We start from the raw sequence: 19,363 nt of genomic DNA on the forward strand, positions 1-19,363 counted from the left end.
GTGGGTTTTTTTTAATACACGTAAAAATGAATAATAAGAGGCAGACTATGTAAATATTCCTATATTTGTTTGAATCGAAAAAGAGCTCCACAAGATGAAATCTGATCCCGCAAACAAAATGTCAGACCAGGTACATCTTAAAACCAATCAGCGGGTGATTTTTACTGGTGTTTACCGTCGTTCTCCCGCTATAAACCAATCACAGCCAAGTCACGAGCCACCAGTTTCCGCACTGTTGGCCTATGCCTCTATTAAGAAGGTGGGATTTTACGCTTGGTCTTTCTTCTGATTGGTTCGCTCTGCTCTGCCATCCTTCCTCACTCAAGATCTGCTGCTCCACCTAACGGGAAGCAACGTCGGCTTAATCTTTCATTGAGAGGAAAAAAAGGTGAAAGGCGAGACGAAAACGTCAGAAAATTGTCTTCGGTGAGTCACTTGCAATTTTAGAAATGGTTCCAGCGGCAACTTACAATTTTATTCGTCAAACAAAAGCATCGTTATTTTAACGTATTTTAACCCCCTGGACCCAGTGACGGAGCTTTCTGTCATAAGACTGAAGCAGGAGGAGGGACGGAGGTAGCATCTCGTACAGAGAGATGGAGGCCTTCATCTACAATCTAATAGAAACAGCTAGCTAGCTAGCTAGTTACACGCCTGTTTTTCTTAAACTTGATAGTTTAGCAGTTGCAATTATTTTAGTTGTAAAGTTATATCCGGTTAAAACTTGATAGCTTTGCCGCATGTATAATTTATATTCTGGAGTCACATTTCTCAGCCATCGTAAGTTAGTTTCTTAATTTCTGAAACCCTGAACTTCAGTCTCAGCTCAGTAGACCTACTCTGTTACTTGAGCCGTTCTCATATATAAACTAAGCACAGTGTATAGACAGTATTATCCGGAGAGCAGAGCATGGTACTCCCAGTGTCATGTGAGAATAGGGTCTGTCTTCGGGTAAAATTCTCCATTGCGCCTGCTACCTCACTGTCACACTTGATGGTTTAATGCGACACTTAAACAACCTTCTTATTCTGTTCTTTATGTTAACAGAAGGCATGGTGTTTTGGTCTTAGCATTTTCTCATTTAAAAACCTCTGGTGGTCCCTTGTTTTTCCCTCCCAACAGCCTTTAGCCACAATGATCCACAGCTTGTTCCTAATTAACGCTTCAGGGGATATTTTCCTGGAGAAGCACTGGAAAAGTGTGGTCAGCCGCTCCGTGTGCGACTACTTCTTTGAGGCCCAGGAGCGAGCTACTGAGCCAGAGAATGTCCCACCAGTTATCCCCACGCCTCATCACTACCTTATCAGTGTGCTCAGGCATCACATCTACTTTGTGGCGGTCATCCAGAGTGAGGTCCCGCCGCTCTTTGTCATCGAGTTCCTGCACAGAGTCGTAGACACCTTTCAGGTTGTTCCTCCCCTCTCATGTCTGTTTCTGTCTACTTTTATCATTATTTGTAGTTAACTAAAAGTGCATATCCTGCTTGTGTGCTTTGTTCTCAGGACTATTTTGGAGTGTGTACAGAGGCGGCCATCAAGGACAATGTGGTAGTGGTCTATGAACTACTGGAGGAGATGCTGGATAACGGGTTTCCTCTGGCCACAGAGTCCAACATTCTTAAAGAGCTCATTAAGCCTCCTACCATCCTCCGCACCATGGTCAACACCATCACAGGTCTTTCAGTCTTTTATTTGTGCTGCTTTTACTTCCTGATTTCAGGCAACATTAAGGCTTTGTTCATACACAGCTGAAACTTCTTTCAGTAACAATTACAGTTCATCTAAATAGCATTGAATGAATTCAATTGACAGTGTGAGCCATGGATATTACAGCAGCTGTTTGACTCTGTGTGCATGATCCTATACTGTTGTTAATTTCTGCTTCCAGGCAGCACCAATGTGGGTGAACAGCTCCCTACAGGCCAGCTGTCTGTAGTCCCCTGGCGGCGCACTGGGGTCAAGTACACAAACAATGAAGCTTATTTCGACGTGGTGGAGGAGATCGATGCGATCATCGATAAATCTGGTATTTCTTTTCAACTGTTTGTTGTGAAACATGTCACTGTTTGCTTGCATTATAATGCATGGGAGACATAGTAATTATTAATCCGCATTTAATCGGAAAGGCAGTAGCTCCATAGTGTAGTAGTTTGCACATTTGCTTAACAAGTGAAAGATCTCTGGTTCATTCCTTTTGGGGCTGCATCAGGATGGGTGTAAAATCTCTGCCAAATCACACACGCAGAGCTACCTGCTGTGGTGACCCCTTGTGAATCAGGAAGAACCTGAAAGGAGTTTCTAGTCAATCAGTCAAAAAATAAAGAAAATGGCCAATACAATACATAAAATGTCAGCTTTACAACACAATTATTTGTACTTGCCTTCTCTTCTAACATGTTTTTTTGCTTTCTATTGTTGTTTCTAATCAACTCCACCCCCATAGGCTCCACCATCACAGCAGAAATACAGGGAGTCATCGATGCCTGCGTTAAATTGACGGGCATGCCTGATCTCACCCTCTCATTCATGGTGAGTTTCTTTTTTTTCACAAACTCTATATTGTTATATTTTAAGCCTGTGAACTCTCCAGACAAATAACAGATGATTACAAATGGTCATAACTGTGTAGCAAGCAGGGGGTTCTCCAAGGTGCAGCTTGGAAACATTTAAATCAGTGTGCTGTACATTACAATTAATATTCACAGTAAAAGTCAAACATACAGTAACATTTACTTCGAAATATGTCACACCCACACTGTGCACATTTTGGACCAGAGTACTGAGAGGAGCTCAGCTGCCAGAGAATGTATTTATTTTCTCTTATACCGCAGCATGCAGGGAGCTGATTTTCCAGAGTATCTGCACTTTGCTTCACAGTTTTGATGATAAAACTTCCTGATAAAAGCTTCCTGTAATATGCAAGTAGGGCAGCACAAGTAATCACATTTTAATCTTGATTACAATTTTGGCTTCCCACAATTGGGAGTAAAAACACAGCTGTCCAACACTGAAAATGTGTGCTCTGCCAAAAGAACACAAAGCCAAAGCAAATCAAGCTCTCCAAAAATCACTGCCTGACGATTTGCCTACATGAGCCCGTCATAGCTATTTCCTGCACCACGCCATGTGACGTTTCCTCGACTAGTCTGGACAAGTAAATGTATGTGACAGTGATGTTAACAAGAGCAAATTGCTTGTGCTAAAAGCTGACATCGTTACCATGCACTTATTTTTTTTCTCATTCTCTGATGGCATATTTATTTCTTTAGTTATACTCTATTTTGGGCAAAACCTTTTTTAGTACAAAGTCAAAAATTTAATCGTGCAGTTCTCCAATGCAAGACAGAAACACACTTCAGTAATCAAACTTCAGCTCAAGTGATCAGCTTCTCTCTCTCTCTCTCTCTCTCCCCCTGCATTGCCTCTTTCTTCCTGTCTCTTTGTTCTTTCTGACTCTTGCCTGGAGGTCCTTGTTGAAGTCTCTAGCAAGAGTTTGTGATCATGATGTGGTTTTTGTTATCCTTTAGAACAGGAAAAAAATGAAACTAAGGAGGTCAAGAAAAAACATGCCCCATAAGGGCAACTGAAACGCTCTCTGAGACTTTGACGTCTGCTGACTCGAGGTCTGCTTCTCAGAGAGGCAACCATCCAGATGTGGTAGTTCACTGTGCAGCAGATAAGACTGATTTCATAGGTAGATTATATGGTAGAAATATGTTGAAAGAAATAGGCTTTGTTATGTGGAGGATCATTCCATTATGGATTTAATAAAAACAACGACGTGCACATTTGATTATTTCATTGCAACAATCTGATCGATATTATGACTGGACCTCTATTGGACTTTAAAACAACAGTCAACCTGTCTGTTTATAGTGTAGCTCTGCTATAACAGCCAGTTTTGACTAGAGGAAAGATCAGTGTAAGTCAGACTAACTGAGTTTTTGTTTCAGATTACTCTCCTGCCTACTTTATTTACAAGGTTTAATTGTTGCATCCAACAGTTATGGTGTCCAACAGTTTGAAATATTCAGTGCAAATTCCTTTGAAGTGTGTCTAATCTGAACGTCCACAAAAATTTACAGTGAAACTTGCTGACGAAAATCCCACGTTTCATGCAGTAACATCACAACTGTGTAAAGTGTTGCTGGAATAAGTGCTGTGTGTTCTTACAGGGTACACTGGGTAAATACCAAAAAGAAATGGAAAGATATTAAAAGTATTTTAATGTTTTTGAAACTTCACCACTAATCTTCCTGACCCACTGCATTTCTTTCGCAGAATCCACGGCTGCTGGATGATGTCAGTTTCCACCCATGTGTTCGGTTCAAGCGCTGGGAAGCCGAGCGGATCCTCTCCTTCATCCCACCCGATGGAAACTTCCGGTTGCTCTCCTACCACGTCAGCTCTCAGAAGTTAGTACTTTGCTGTGACACAGGCAACATACAACCGTTCATTTTCTAGTTCAGAATCCTGCTTTAGTTTGTGGAATCTGTCTTACTTTCCTGTTCACCAGAGAGGAGTGTTGCAGCCCCAGCCAGTGATAGATGGACAAAACTATTAACTATAGTCAGTGTCCTAAAATATGAATAATTAGTTTAACTGGCTAGTAGCAACATTTAATCACATAGTTGACTCATTACATGTATCTAATCAGGATATAAACAGAAATGCTAATCCATAAAGTAGGATTCCACTGTCTAATAGCTGATGTTGTTTTATCACCTTCAGTTTGGTAGCCATCCCAGTGTACGTGAAACACAACATCACCTTCCGGGAGGGAAGTTCCCAGGGGCGTTTTGATTTGACCCTGGGCCCCAAACAGACAATGGGCAAGGCCGTGGAGTCGGTCCTAGTCAGCAGCCAGCTTCCTCGGGGCGTCCTCAATGCCAACCTGAACCCCTCCCAGGGAACATACACCTTTGACCCAGTCACAAAGGTAACTGTGCAGCAATCTTTATATCACAAAAACACAGATGAAGGGAAGTGTAAATAATAGAATGAATAAATATATAAACCCGAATTATCTGAATATGTTTAAGAGACAAAATATTTAATTCTGTCATCTTGGTGCATTTTTTTTCTTTTTAAACCAGTTGTTGACATGGGATGTTGGCAAGATCAACCCACAGAAGCTTCCCAGTCTGAAGGGCACCATGAGCCTGCAGGCTGGAGCATCCAAACCTGATGAGAACCCCACCATCAATATTCAGTTCAAGATCCAACAGATGGCCATCTCAGGTACACACACACCATCTGAACCTCATGTTCATGTACATGTGACTGTTGCCTTTCAAGAATTCCTTCATTTCTTATTTGTGATCCTCTCTCTTCTTGCACTTAGTGACCAAGCTGAACATTGAATGAGATTGACAATTTCACTGTAATAGTGAAAATGAGCTCCACTTTGCCTTTTAAACCACAGAAAAGTTAATTCAACCCCCACACAGTTAGGCTCAGTCTGGTCAGCTGACAACCACCTGACAGTCCCATTGTAGGGGAACAGTGAGATGGTGACCACTAGATGGCGCTACACCCATAAATAAACCTTGCATGACACCAGGAAATAGATTTTATTTTCAGTGAAGTATAAAACAACCATCTTAGTTTTTCAAGTTTCACCAAGGGTTGACACATTTATGAAAATATGTTTTACAGTGTGACACAGAATGTAACGGTAATACTAAACTCAGAGCAAACAAAGCCTTTGGAGCTTTAGGAATCTCTTGTTGAAATCTCTGTAGAGGTTTTAGTTGAAACATCTCTAGAAGAGCCCTCCACCATCAAGCCAGATAGTTAACCCTGGTATTTGTTCTGTTCCAGTAACACATAAGTCTAATAAATTCTTGATGTTTTTCTCTCCTTCATCAGGACTGAAAGTGAATCGGCTGGACATGTATGGTGAGAAGTATAAACCTTTCAAAGGCATCAAGTACATGACCAAGGCTGGTAAGTTCCAGGTCCGGACTTAAAGACTGCTTCTCTGTGACAACCGGACTGAGCCACCATGAGACTAAGGGGTGATGTGATGGGAAAGAGGAGTTGGTACATTCCTTGTGCTTATGCATTTACCCATGAAGGCTTACCAATACAAACTGGAGGCTCCTTGTAGCAGTTCTGAGTGGACTATTACACATAGACATGAAACCTCTGTTGTAGAACTTTGCCTAAATCAGGCAAGTTTGAAGCAAGTGTCCGAAAAAATTTCCAACACTGTCCTTGCTGAACTCAGACAAACCACACTAACCCAATAAAGATTTGTCCATATAATACACCGTTTACAGGATTTTCACTGACGGTGTTAACAAACCAAATCCATGTATTTAGATAAGGCTGGATTACTGGATAAATGGACCCTAGAGTATATTAAAAGAGAGCTTCTACACAAAGAAATTAGAATTAATTATGAAGTAGTGACCTGTACATTATGCCAGGAATCTACGATTCTAGGTTCAGATGACACTGCAAGGTAAAAAGTATTGTTTGACAGTGCTGTAGCACATTTAAGCAGTTAAATTCAAATGAAATGGCACGGACCTACAATAACTGTTTGAGCTCCAAAGAGTTGTTACTGCCAGTGAAAATCCACACTATACTTCTTATCCTGCTGTCCAGGTTTTCTTTTTTTTCCCAGCACCCTGGGCCTTCTTTTTTCTGTTTATTCTGTTCTTTGTTTCTTCTTTGCTGCAGTTTGATGATATTGTCTGCAACACTGGAGTCAGCATGCTGATGTATTAGACGTGTCTCTGAAACGGTCCTCAATCTTTGAAGTTTTTTGTTTGTTTGTTTGTTTGCAAATAAGAATGATACAGTGACTTTTTTTTTTTTTTTTTTAGCTATTTATTACCAGAAAGCCACGCATCTTCACCTCTTTTTATTCAGCTGTAATTGTGATTAATTACAGAATGTTGTCATTAAATTTCTTGGAAAATAAGGTTGATCCTGACAGTTTGGTGCTTAACCCTATGGTCCAAATGCTCCATAAAGGTTATCTCAGCCTTTATAGTATGATGTGCATTTTTGTTTTAAGTTTGTCTTTGCATACATTGTATAAACATAAGATTATGATTGTCGCCATGGAAACTGGTGAGCTGGATGAATCAATAAGAGTGTAATAAAGTGATGCATCTGTGCCTCAGGGTCTCGGCTGGAATCAGCCCACCATCACATTGTGGTCTCATAAAGCTGGCTTGGAGAGTCATGGTTGCTACAGATACAGTTTGGTGTTATCAGCTAAGAGTAGAACGAAAACAAAAGTGTGTTAAGATATAACAGCGCGGTACCTCAGAAGAAATGCTTTGTGATTACAGCAAAATGTTTGTGTTTCTTACACAGCCTCCAATGGAGTGTAAAAACAGTGAAAAAAAAAATAAAGAATTTGATGTGTTATAACCGAGCAATAACACTGATTACTCAATGTGATAATGTGGTGTTTTCCACATATGATATTGTGTTACAAGAGTCAAACTGTCCTTTGAAGTTATGATTACATCCATCAATGAAGCAATTGGTTTAAGGTTGTCTCTTTGCTTGTACGTGTGCGATTACTGGAGCTATTATGAGCAACCCTATATGAAATTGTTCACAGAGGAGGGGCTTAGCCCAGGATGATTGGCAGCCAAAAACAGATGCCAGTTTCTGTATTCAGTGGCTTCACTTGTATAGAACAAGAAAATAACATTTGGCATCATATCTTCAAAGTAAATTAAGAGAAATTAGAAGACACTGGCTTAATGTCACAAGCTAATACAGATTCACACATCCTTCTGGATCCCTACAAACAATGGATTAAATAAAATCCATTGTTTGTAGAGAATATCAAGTTTTTTTGGTGAAGGATTGCAGTCTTGGAGTGCAGTTTTTTTATGACAAAGTGAAATTAAAAAAATAAATGAAAGATTCTCTTGACTGCATATACAGAAAATGCGTCCAGTTTTGAAGTTAACCAACATTAAATGTTGCACAATACACCCAGCGTAACTATCAGACGTGCTCAGCTGTAGGTGAGTTGTGGATGTAGGTTTCTAAAATATGTAAATATTTAAAAACACATTTCCATTTAAGCAAAGATAGGAGTGCCAATTTGTTAGATAAGATGGCAATGTTTTGTTGATCAGAAATTACTGATAAGTAATAATAAGTCCTGTTTTTTTTCTAAATGGGATTAAAGTGTTGTTGGGTTTTTTCATGATGTCAAAACATCTGGTTTGAAACACACTAACTGCTTCTCAAGATCTTATATAAAACATCATTTTTAAAGGTAAGACTCATTGGATTATCTTATGGTAACTTCCACTTCCAGATGTGTGACATCAGCCCTGTGTCTTTGCTCCATCTGGCTGGACTCCAGTCCATAATTTACTTTAACCCCTCCAAAAGACAATCTACTACCTTTTCCTCCCCCCCTCCCCCCCCATCGACCAGACTGAGCCGTTTAAAGTCAGTTATGTCATTTGGGTCCAACTTTGTCCTCACTCTTCTCCTTCGTGCATCGCTTTTTTTAGCACATTTCTAAACTTCTTTCTAAACCTTTTTTTTCCTTTTCTTTTTTTTATCATTTCGAATATTCACATTTTTATTTTTTTCGTTCGCTTAACTTTATGTCCATTTTCAAACACTTTAAAGGCTGTCGCGACAGAGGAATATCGCGGCACTTAGTGGTAAGTTATCGCTCGCCATTATAATAATGTGGATGTTTTTTTCCCTCACAGCAGCGATTTTGTTTGTTTGTTTTAACAACCGAGAAACGAAAAATTCTGAGCAGCACACGTTATATGTTATATACCAATATAACGCTTTCCAAAAAAAAAAAATAATAATAAATTAAAAATAAATGTGCAGCTTCGCATTAATTCCCCACAGCAGGTAAGTTTTAAACATGAATATAAATCAAAAATGTGTATTGAAGCTCGGCTAACGTGCCGTTTTTGGCACCCGGGGCAATTAACCGCGTGCCCTCGCTTACAGCCCAATCTGGTCTTTGTGTATTGAAGGCCAGATAATGGGCATTATCGTAATGTAAATCTAAGGATGGCTGTTAAGTGTTTATCTGATTGCTTTGATCGGTGTTGGGCGGCCGGGCGCCCTGCAGTGGTCCCTGTCGGTAAGCACGTGGACAGTAACAGTAATAACAGCAGTCTGGGTGGGGAGGGGTGCTCATGCAGACTTGACACTGGCCGCAGCACATTAAAGAGACGACACAACTGCTGATTAACCACGTGCTTCTTGAGTAGTTGCTGGAGCGCGTGCTGCGGCTGTGCAGCGCAGTGTTTGTAGTTTAATATCCTAGCTATGAGTCAGAGTTTATTTACACTGTTGCATGTTTACACAGATAATGGCACTTCAATAAAACTCTTCTGCAACATTGTCACCGCTTATCAACTTCCAGCTGTTGCTTATCAGCTAACTGACAGCTACGTGAGCGACTGCTATTGTGTCCTTAAAAAGTAGTGCCACTGTAATGACATTAGCTGTCATTCCAGCTTACTTTAATGTTAACTCTACGCTGCCTTGCTGCAGAGGACATCTATAGGTTTGTCTTTACACCAAATGTTATATGAGTAATTGCTAAAATTTTTACTGGAATAAATCTGTTTGGTAGCTTAAGGGTGCTATCTAGTTAAGGTTAGCTAGGAAACAAAGCTGCCAACTAGCAAAACTTCAAATATAAGGGTACTATAAATGCCTCATAGACCTAGATTTACAGGTTGTAAGTAGTTTGTTTGTCTTCCATAAACTCCACATTTTGCAAATTGATGTTAGTTTTTGGCCATACTTGGATGAGGGGCAGTATTTAGTCATCAGCTAATGCTAGCTAGTTCGGTTAGCAAGCTCTGCTCATTAACTGTACTGGTGCAATGGACAGACTCACATGTTTACTTATAGGTGCTTAGTAACAGACTAATAAAATAACAGAATTTCACTTACCACAAGGGAAACACCACCTTTGTGAACCGTTTGTAGGACTGCTACACAGCCAGTAATATTATTTCTCAAATAAGTGGATTAAAATGTTCCAAAAGGCACAAACAGCACAGGATCCTGGAATGCCACAGTTCAGTGAACCTCCAATTAGAGGAGGTCATGCCCCTAATCCAAGTATCCAGATGGACGATTGTCCAGTTATAAAATAACAGCGTTACTATAGATTATTTATTAAAGGGGGAACTGTCCATAAGAGGCAAACAAATGTTTGTTGTATCAGGTTGTATAAAAGCTCCTTTTTAAAGCTCCGAAGGTTGCTTTTTAGCATGGAGTCTATGGGGAATGACTTGCTTTTGAGGCAGTTCATCTAATGGTCTCAAGTGGCCATTAGATGAACTGCAGTTTTTTAGCATCTCCACTTTACTTCTCAGTCTCAGAGGTTGTCACTTTATATCTCCCCAGAAAACCATTGTGACCTCTTTTTAAATTTCCCCACCCTTGAAGGCACTTGTATATATTAGAGATCATCTAAAAGTTACAATAAACAGCATGTTCATTGGAGGTAAAGTGGTTTAGGTTGCCTTTGATATGTGCTAAAAGCACCTTGTGAGCAGGCTGTGAAACCAGGCAGTAGCAAAGAAACTGTGGGTTTTCTCAGCACAATTCACTTTACTGATGGTTGACTGGAGCATGCGACTACAAGACAAAGAAGACTGTCCCTGGCTTCAACTTATCACCCCCCTCCTTTCATTCAGGGAGACATAAGCCCCCCTGTCCATGTGGGGCCTGCCATTATAACACAGTATCTTCTCAAACTGCTCACGTAGGCTTGTATGGCTATGAGCCAACTGGATGCACAGCACCGACAGCTGTGTTCAGAAACCAGACGATATCCAGACAGCAGTCAGGCTGAACTCTAATGTTGGGCATTTAATGTGAAGCCGCCAGTTGTATATAAATAAATGTGTAAGAGTAGGCAATAACACATTGAGACTTTTGGGCCCCACGCTTTAAACCTCGCAATGACAAATAACTTCTTTTTGTGTTTTGATGTTGATTTTAAATGTTTTGTCCTCTCCCTCTTTGCCTTTGTTGTCTCTGCACACTTAGACAGAGCCTGGCTTCCGTACACAAAGCCATGAGCGGGCTGCCGGCCATACCACAGGGAAGCTGGGATAGATGGACTCCAGACTGGAAGTTACCACACAGATTCTCCAGGGCCATTCCTGTGACCAGCAGCACAAGCATTACATTGATAATGCCATCTTACCTGTAGACAAAATGAGCATCAATCTAACTTGTGTAGCAGCAGCTGGTTTAACATCCAAGTTAAGTTATCTTCAAAGACTAATCCAAGACAAGTTATCCATCTCCCAATCTGTTTTTAAGAGCAGCCAGATGATTATGCCATATTGAGATTTTAGCAGATGTTGCTTTTAAACTCTACTTTTTAAACTTAACTGCATGTATGTCGACTGTTTTCAGTCTTTTTAAATAATAGAACTGAACAAATAAAGCAGGACATTCATTATGCCCAGGCCGAAGGGAGGAACGAGTCTGGCACCTGAGAATGTTTACGAGTTCCCCGCGGACATGGGGGAGGCTCAGTCTCTTCAGTTGCAAAGGAAATGCATAGAAACAACATCCCCATTGAGCAAATATATCGAAGCTGAGCACCAGGAAGCAGGGCTCTTCTCTCTGTCTCCATTGGACGCCTCGCTGGAAGCCACGCTTGACCTCCAGAAGAAAAGAAGAAAGAAATGTGGAGCCTGCACTCCTTGTCTCCGCAAAGAGAATTGCGGTACCTGCGCAAACTGTTTGAACCGTAAGACGGGCAAACAGATTTGCAAGCTGCGCAAATGTGAACAGCTGAAGAAGAGGCGGGACGAGTGGGAAGTGGTTGAGGTACTGAAACGCTTGCAATCTCATACAAACCGTTAGCACTTCCAACCCATCAAATTCTGATGCTTGGTCAGGACCTATAGGATTAGCTTAGTGTGCAAGGACTGTCTGAAAAGGTAGCTGAAAGCCAGTGTCATTACTGTTGTAGGTAACTAAAGAAATGGAAGGATGGTAAATGTGTTGATGGGAAGGAATGTTTAAACCCAAACCAAGAGTTTTTTTCTTAACCTAACTTAACCTAACTGACAGAAAGAGCCAAGTCAGGGCAGAATTTGACTTCCTGCCTTCTGGTTGGAAGTCATTTGATGATGCAATTAGATGAATGACCGTTGTTATTCACCATCATCTTTCAAAACTGCATTCTGAAGCCTTACCCAGCATGTAAATAAAAGATTTTACAGGAGTAAATAGTAAGGAAAAAGGATTCCTAATCAAGCATCAGTATATGACAAGTTGGGAGTGAAAACATCTTGTCTCTTAACTTGAGTTATCGTAATACTGCTTATACTGTAGATTTAGAATACCAGAAGTATCAACGTGCTTTGTGTAAAATGTTTTTTTTTTCTTCCTAAAGGCAGGCTGAAAAAACCTGACCACAACAGTAAAATTATGGGCAAATTATCATACAAATATTATCATATCGATTAACATCCATCCATTTCAGTGCATTTCATGGGAACGTTCGTTCATAGGACATCAAGTAAAGCACAAAAACTGTTTTTCTTTTGTTTGCCTGAGAGTGTTTGCTGATTGTCTGCCTAAAATACACCAACATCATTAGATTGCAAACTTGTTCTGCTTTTTAGCCAGAGAAGCACGAAAGAGCGAGCATTTATTACAGATCATTACATGATCACAAATGTCTTCTTAGTGATGTTCGTTCAGATGGATAGAAGGAACTTTTGCTGGACTATAAAGGGACGGACAGTTGCATGCGTCATATATGGAGAGTTCATGTTAAATTAGTTACTTTAGAGGAAAAATTCCTCACAATGTGAGTCACAATGTGCAAATCAACCTCAAATGGCCCAGATATCTCGATGTACTACATTTTATAAAGTGATGCAATGCTCTGTATTGTAACAAACAAAACAAACTGCTTGGTAGAAAAAATTCCAAAGCATTTATTTGCAAAAATTTGGACAAATTATATATATATTGTTAATTTTAGAAGTAAAAAGAACAACTCCTGGACAACAGCCCCACTGGAAACTATTCTATTGGAACTAAATTGTTCACTCTGTTTTGAGTAGTCAGAAAAGTAGATAGATCTTTATCTACTTTAAATGTAGTTCCACAGTGGGAGTGTATATATGTTGTGTGTGATACTGATGGGTAATGTTGAAACCATCAAGGTTTTGCAAGTGTTGCAGTTTACATGAATATTCTCAGTAAGATAAGGCAGTGAAAAAGTCAACAAGACAGTTGAGCAGACCGAGTGGACTAACTGTGACGGTTACCCAAGATTCCGGCAGTTGCCTGTGCTTTGTCCTTTGACCTCTTGAGGTTTTCAAATGAGGGTGGGGGTTAACCTTGGGTCGTTTTTTCTATTTGTGTGTGCGTGGGGGTGCATGTGTGTGTAAAGAAAGAGAGAGACAGAGTGCAGGGTTTTAAAAGTGCTCACTTGTGTGTGTTAATGGAAGTGCGCGCGTGGGACTATGTGTGTTTTTACATGCACCAGCATCTTAACCCAGGGGGATGGGCCGTAAAGTCAAGTAAGAGGAGGACGGGAAGATGCAGTAAATGGTCAGCAGTATTGGAGGGGGAGAAGCAGGCTGCAAAAGCATGACCAAGGAAGGAAAACACACTGCGTCAAAACAAGCACCTTGAATTTTTGGAATTTTTCCCAACAAATATGCCTAGAAAGACAATTGGATTTGTTTTCATATGCTTTAAGATCATTATGAGAGAGAAGAATTTGCACACTAAAATAATAGAATTAAAAATTATCATATATTGCACAAGCAACAGTTTTGGAATGATAGCACCCCACTGATAATAACCAGGTTCCTATAGACTGTAATCTGCTTGACATGCTTCCATTTGCGCATACAAAACTGTCTGTGATGGGATTTTTGCTGTTGTTTTGGCTCATACTATTCTATCAGTCTCTTATATGTGTCAATATAAAAGTAATGTAAATAACACACCGCAGACAGTTTGTCTAGGAGTTTAAACTGACAATCAAAATCTAGAGGAAAAGGTATGATGTTTGCTTAGCCACAAACACAAAATAATGGTTACTATCAGCACTCTTCTGGCCTGTCCTGTCTTGTCTGTTAAATGGCTTCTGAAGTAGCAGCAACAACCCATGAACAAAAACCATGCAACACAGCAGCTGAGCATGAAAACAGACAAATGACTCAGTGTTTTATGATGCCACTGTTTGGAGAAAAAAGTGCATGCCTTTGAGACAAAGATATGACGGGAAACTTTTTAAACTTTATATCTGAGCATAGCATCATGGTCAGATACGATCTTACTACAGGCAGACAACAAAGTCATGATCATCCCACAATTCCAGCAGAACAGCTGAGCTAAAGCTTAGCTGAGATCCTTATGCATTCTACTAGAAAATATTACATAGGGTGCACAATTTAATTTAGCTGACCTCCTGTTACTGTGCACTGTGGAAAAGTCATACTACAAAAGTGTCTCATACCATCCACATCCTTGCTAACAATGAACTTTACCATGTATGTTAAACTGACAGAGAATTAACTTTGGTTGAGAAGTTTATCTATTTGTCTTTTAGGGCAATAGAAGTCTATATGTGCCATTTCTCTAAATTCTCTCACACTTATTGTTCACTAATTTACTCTGCCTGTATTTTCTGAGCCACACTAGTGACTGAAAACATGCATATATTGATCTGTGCTTTGGTCAGTCCATTTTGGTCCAGACTGATGGATTTCAGCAGCCAGTGGATGGATTGTTAAGTTTTTAGTGCGCACTTATTAGGTCATATAAGTACTGTTTCAATGTTGAATTAAACATCACTATTTGAAACCTGTTAATACAAGTTCAAGTAGTGAGATCAGTCTGTGTAAACGTAATCCCTGGCAGCTAAAAGCTCAGACTTCAGACAGTTTTTCTGCTTACTGGAGCACCACCTCCATGCTGCTCCACTACAGTTGCACATACAGTTGTGGTCATGATTTTGCATACATACACTTTGCATGCACTCATCATGGTAACTAATGTCTTGGTATTTTTTTTTAATGATTTCTTTCAACTGTTCTTTCTCCAGGGTGGAATCATTATACAGCACACATCTTTACTGACCTTAAATAATAAAAATTGGGCACACAAGTTTGGATTTATTTGGGATTTTTTCTAATCCACACAGGACATACAAGCTTACCCATATGGAAAAGAAATAGTAAAAACATATATGATTTACTCATGAAAGTGGCCACTTTCTCATTACTTTCATATATTTTTTTAGTAAGTATAGAAAACATACAAGTTTCATTATAAAATTTTTCAAGGGATCTTATATCTGTTTTCACTCTTGTATGCTTTTCATACAAGTTTCATACAAGACAGATAAAAACTTTATAAGATTTATATATATCTTTTCCATATGGGTAAATATATAAATTTAATGTTTCTGGCATAATTCTGGCTGTATATTTGACCTCTTTTCCTTGAAGAACTGCTAGGGTTCCTTTAAATTGTTTGGTTTCCTTGCACAGACTTAACTTTTTAGAACAAAACACAAATTTTTCAGTTGTGTTGAGGTTGGGGCTTTAGGAAGGGGTTCCACAAGCTTAATTTTAGCATGTTTTAATGTGTGTTTGGGATGATTGTCCCATGACGTTCAAGTATGTTCAACTTTCAACCATCCAGCTGTGCATTTGAGGCAAAGTATTTGGAGATAGTCCTCCTTCTTTATTATTCCAACCACTTTGTGCAGTACCACTGGCAGCAAAATAGCGGCTGAGCATGATGCTACCACCACCATACCTGACGTTGGTACGGTGTTCTTAGTTTTGAAAGCTTTACTTTTACTCCTCTAAACATTAGTGTTGTCATTATGATCTTTGCCTCATCTGACCCTAAAACCTTTCTCCAGAAGGCGTTTGGCGTTTGGCAAATTTGCAGGTGTCCACATGGGCAATGTGGACACCTGCAAATTTTAGTTAAGCCTTGAAGATGTAGATTTTGGAGCATTGCCTTCTTTCTTGGTCAGCTTCCTCTCAGTCCATGATGAATGTAAAACTCGCTTCACTATGAACAGTCTTGAGTTAATGGCAGGCTTGTGCCTTGATTAATGTTTCCTGGGTTGTTGATAAACATCCTTACTAGTTTCCTGTCAGAGTGACAGTTTGGGTCTTCTTTCAGACCTTGGCAAAGTGACAGGTTCACTGATCCATGTCTTTAGCCAGTAGTGTAGTTCAAAAAATACTTTTGTGCACCCACAAAATTCAAGATAGAGTAAATAAATAAAATCAATAAATTCTTGTCTTTCTTTAAATCATTAAAAATGTATGCTGGACATTTTCCACCCTGGAAAATGAACAGTTTAGAAATCATTAAAAGCCACAAAAATCTTGATGTTGTGGTGTAATCATTTGCATATTTCTTTCCTAGTCACTGCATTGTAAAACTGTGACTTTCCCTCTAAAGATCAGCGTGTCGGCATTAGCATTGCAACTCAAAGCTCAGCCTAACAGAGCTGCTAGAAGGACTAGACTCGTTAAAAAATGCATGTGTGTAAAACTGGAACCAGATCTTATTGATCGTGGGGGTATGCATTATTGAAAGTGTCAAATGTCAGCGAGTAAACAAAGTGTATATGTAGCATGAATTAGGAGGTACTACCAGTTTATGTTTACATTTTTCAGTACTTTTAGCTACTCCTTTATTTCTGCATGTTGGCACAGATTTTCTACCAGATGCCATTCCTGGCATAATCCTCCCATTATCCAGGATTGGGACCAGTACAAGGGTTACACTAGGTGGTGACCAGAGATGGGCAGTAACGCGTTCTGTAATCTGATTACTTTTTTCAAGTAACGAGTAAAGTAAGGGATTACTATTGCAAAAACGGTAATTAGATTACCGTTACTTTCCCGTAGTAACGCTGCGTTACTGCGTTACTAAAACCGTGATTTTTTTGCGAGAATGTCTCACGACTAGGGATGGGTACCGGTGTCCGGTGCCATGATGGCACCGGTTCTGACATAAACGGTAGTAACCAGACCGAAAAGCAGCGCACATTTCGGTGCTTTATTTCGGTGCTTTTTTTTCCTGAGCTGTGATACACTTCTAACCAATCATTTTACGTTTCCGAGGATAGTAGGCGGGCCCAGGTACGTACGTTCTTTTAGAGCAGAGCTACAGATTAAAAATGCCCAAGGCAAAGCGGTCAAAAGTCTGGCTGTACTTCACAGCAAAATATGCAAACTCAGCAGCAACAAGTGCTTTAAGCTGATACTGTGATACTGTCAAAGGAGGTAACTCCTCAAATCCGATGAAACACCTGGCGACGCATAGCGTTTTTTTAAAAGCCGAGAAATGCACCGTATTTGATAGCTTGCTGCGAGACCTCACACCGAGCGCATCTATTGCGGGTGTGGTGCCAGTTATCGGACCTGGAGCAACATCCCCCAAAAACCCGAAGAATAGAGTCCTGGCCCCTAGCCCTGCCAGCGTAGCAGAAATGATGACGGATGATGATGCAGCAGCAGCCGTTCTTCTCTGCGTGAGTAGCTTAATGTTGTTCGTGTGTAATTTACGTTGAGAAGGCTAACCACGTTATTACATTAATGCATATAAGGTGAACTAGCAAACATCATCATAGCTACATGCGGCTGTCTTCTTGTTTGATGGCAGATACTCCCTTCACCCTGGCCAAAAAGGCTAAAATGACCAAAGAAAAAGAGGGAAACAGCTGAACATGAGAGGTTTTTGGACCAATTTTGTGTTCTCCATTCTTTAAGCACCGGTTTGAGCACCGGCACCGTTTCAAAAGTACAGATTTGGCACCGGTATCGGATAAAACCTAAACGATACCCATCCCTACTCACGACAGTGACGTAAGCGAGTGCGCCGTTAGTGACAACAGCTGTGTGCAGATCAACAATGGATCACATATCGATTGTGGGAGAGAGTATGAGCGTGCAGCGTTTAAAGCGTGGAAGTACTGACCTTACTTTGAGTTTGATTCCATAAAAAGTGACAAAAACATTAGCGTCCATCGTGCGTGGGAAGAAAACTTCTTTTTACAGCGAAAACCCCCCCCCTAAACTTCCAAGCAAGCACCGAGTGCGCAACGACGTAATGGGAAATTCACAGAGAAACTCGCGGATTCTTCAACTGACCGCGGCACACCTGCACCAGGGTAAACCTCCGCCTACTGCAGTCCTGCTTTACAGGTGAAAATAGAGCAACAGGACCGCTAGTCTTTGATGTGATTTATTTTCTGCTGTGTTTTACTTGCATCTATTTGAAAGAGTGAGTGTAAACACAAAAAATATTTTATTTTATTTTATGTGCTGGAATGTGTAGAAAATAGGTTTAAATGTTAAACTAATTTATTCAAGTCAGAGAATGTTGCATATAATTAAATTTTTGCTTGATGCATAAAGTTAAAAGATTCAAACTGATAAAACAAGTTAAAAAAAGAGACTTTTCCATTTGATTACATTTTGTATGATGGATTATGTAGAAAAAGTAGAATTGGGCTGAAAGATCTATCGCTTTATCACCTCTTCAGGTTGTAAATCGTGTTTTTAAAAAGTAACTAAGTAACTAAGTAATTAATTACTTTTGAAAATAAATAATCAGTAAAGTAATGGGATTACTTTTGGGGGGAAGTAATCAGTAATTAGTTACTGATTACTTCTTTCAAGTAACTTGACCAACACTGGTGGTGACCCCTTGACACTAAAGATACACTAGCTTGTGACCCTGTGTGTAAGGATAATGTGTTGACTGCTACATAGAAGAGCCACAGTTATATGGTTTATATTTCTTCATTTTTCGCCAAGACAGCAACACGGCAAGGGCCAAGATTCCATGTAGCCTTCAAAGCTATAAGGATATGCAGTGTTTTCCACAGATTCATTCAAAAATGATCTCTTCTGGAGGCTCAGAAGATGTGCAAAAGATGTGGCCATCCATTCATCATTCATTCGTCAGTATCCCTCCCCCGCAGTCCCTCTATCTCTGCCCTCTATCGTCTGTATGGATGCAGCAGCTGAGTTCCTGACTGGCTGCAAACCGCATCCTTCATTCTCTCCCGCGAAACTGCAGCTCACTGTTGCATGTGGATAATGTGCTTTAAAGGCTTTCTTTCCCTTTTAAACCCCTCGAGACAGGTGACTGTTATTGTTCATGTGAATGAAGTAGAGGATTAGGGTTCATAGAAGGATGTGGAGCATACAGAGCTGGGGTGGCTAGCCCAATCAATGCTATTAATTAGACTTTGTCTAATTGCAGGCCAGCTCTGCCCTCCACCTGCAACCTCGTGAAATTTAGACAACACACAACCAGAGGAGCTTTAATGAGCCTCTCTGTGGTCTGTCTG

The 19,363-nt window shown here is 40.1% G+C and overlaps 2 protein-coding genes across 2 annotated transcripts in view; both read left to right on the forward strand.

Annotated features, from left to right (window-relative positions):
• The first annotated feature begins 365 nt into the window (after positions 1-365).
• ap3m2 (adaptor related protein complex 3 subunit mu 2) lies at positions 366-6,802 on the forward strand. The gene is made up of 9 exons (XM_085367851.1): positions 366-426; positions 1,124-1,408; positions 1,504-1,675; positions 1,889-2,026; positions 2,444-2,529; positions 4,282-4,415; positions 4,732-4,939; positions 5,097-5,241; positions 5,872-6,802. Exons 2-9 carry the CDS (start codon positions 1,136-1,138, stop codon positions 5,970-5,972), a joined length of 1,257 nt encoding a protein of 418 aa, XP_085223977.1. The 5' UTR covers positions 366-426; positions 1,124-1,135; the 3' UTR covers positions 5,973-6,802.
• A 4,652-nt stretch (positions 6,803-11,454) lies between these two features.
• tet3 (tet methylcytosine dioxygenase 3) overlaps positions 11,455-19,363 on the forward strand; it is a 43,883-nt gene continuing 35,974 nt past the window's right edge. Inside the window, exon 1 of the mRNA XM_085367062.1 lies at positions 11,455-11,829. Within this exon, the coding sequence (XP_085223188.1) occupies positions 11,455-11,829 (375 nt within the window). The remainder of the gene's footprint in view (positions 11,830-19,363) is intronic.

This window comes from Diplotaxodon limnothrissa, linkage group LG12 (assembly GCF_057381915.1).
Source record: "Diplotaxodon limnothrissa isolate DT_005_m linkage group LG12, D_limnothrissa_male_GT1.1, whole genome shotgun sequence".
Lineage (NCBI taxonomy): Eukaryota > Metazoa > Chordata > Actinopteri > Cichliformes > Cichlidae > Diplotaxodon > Diplotaxodon limnothrissa.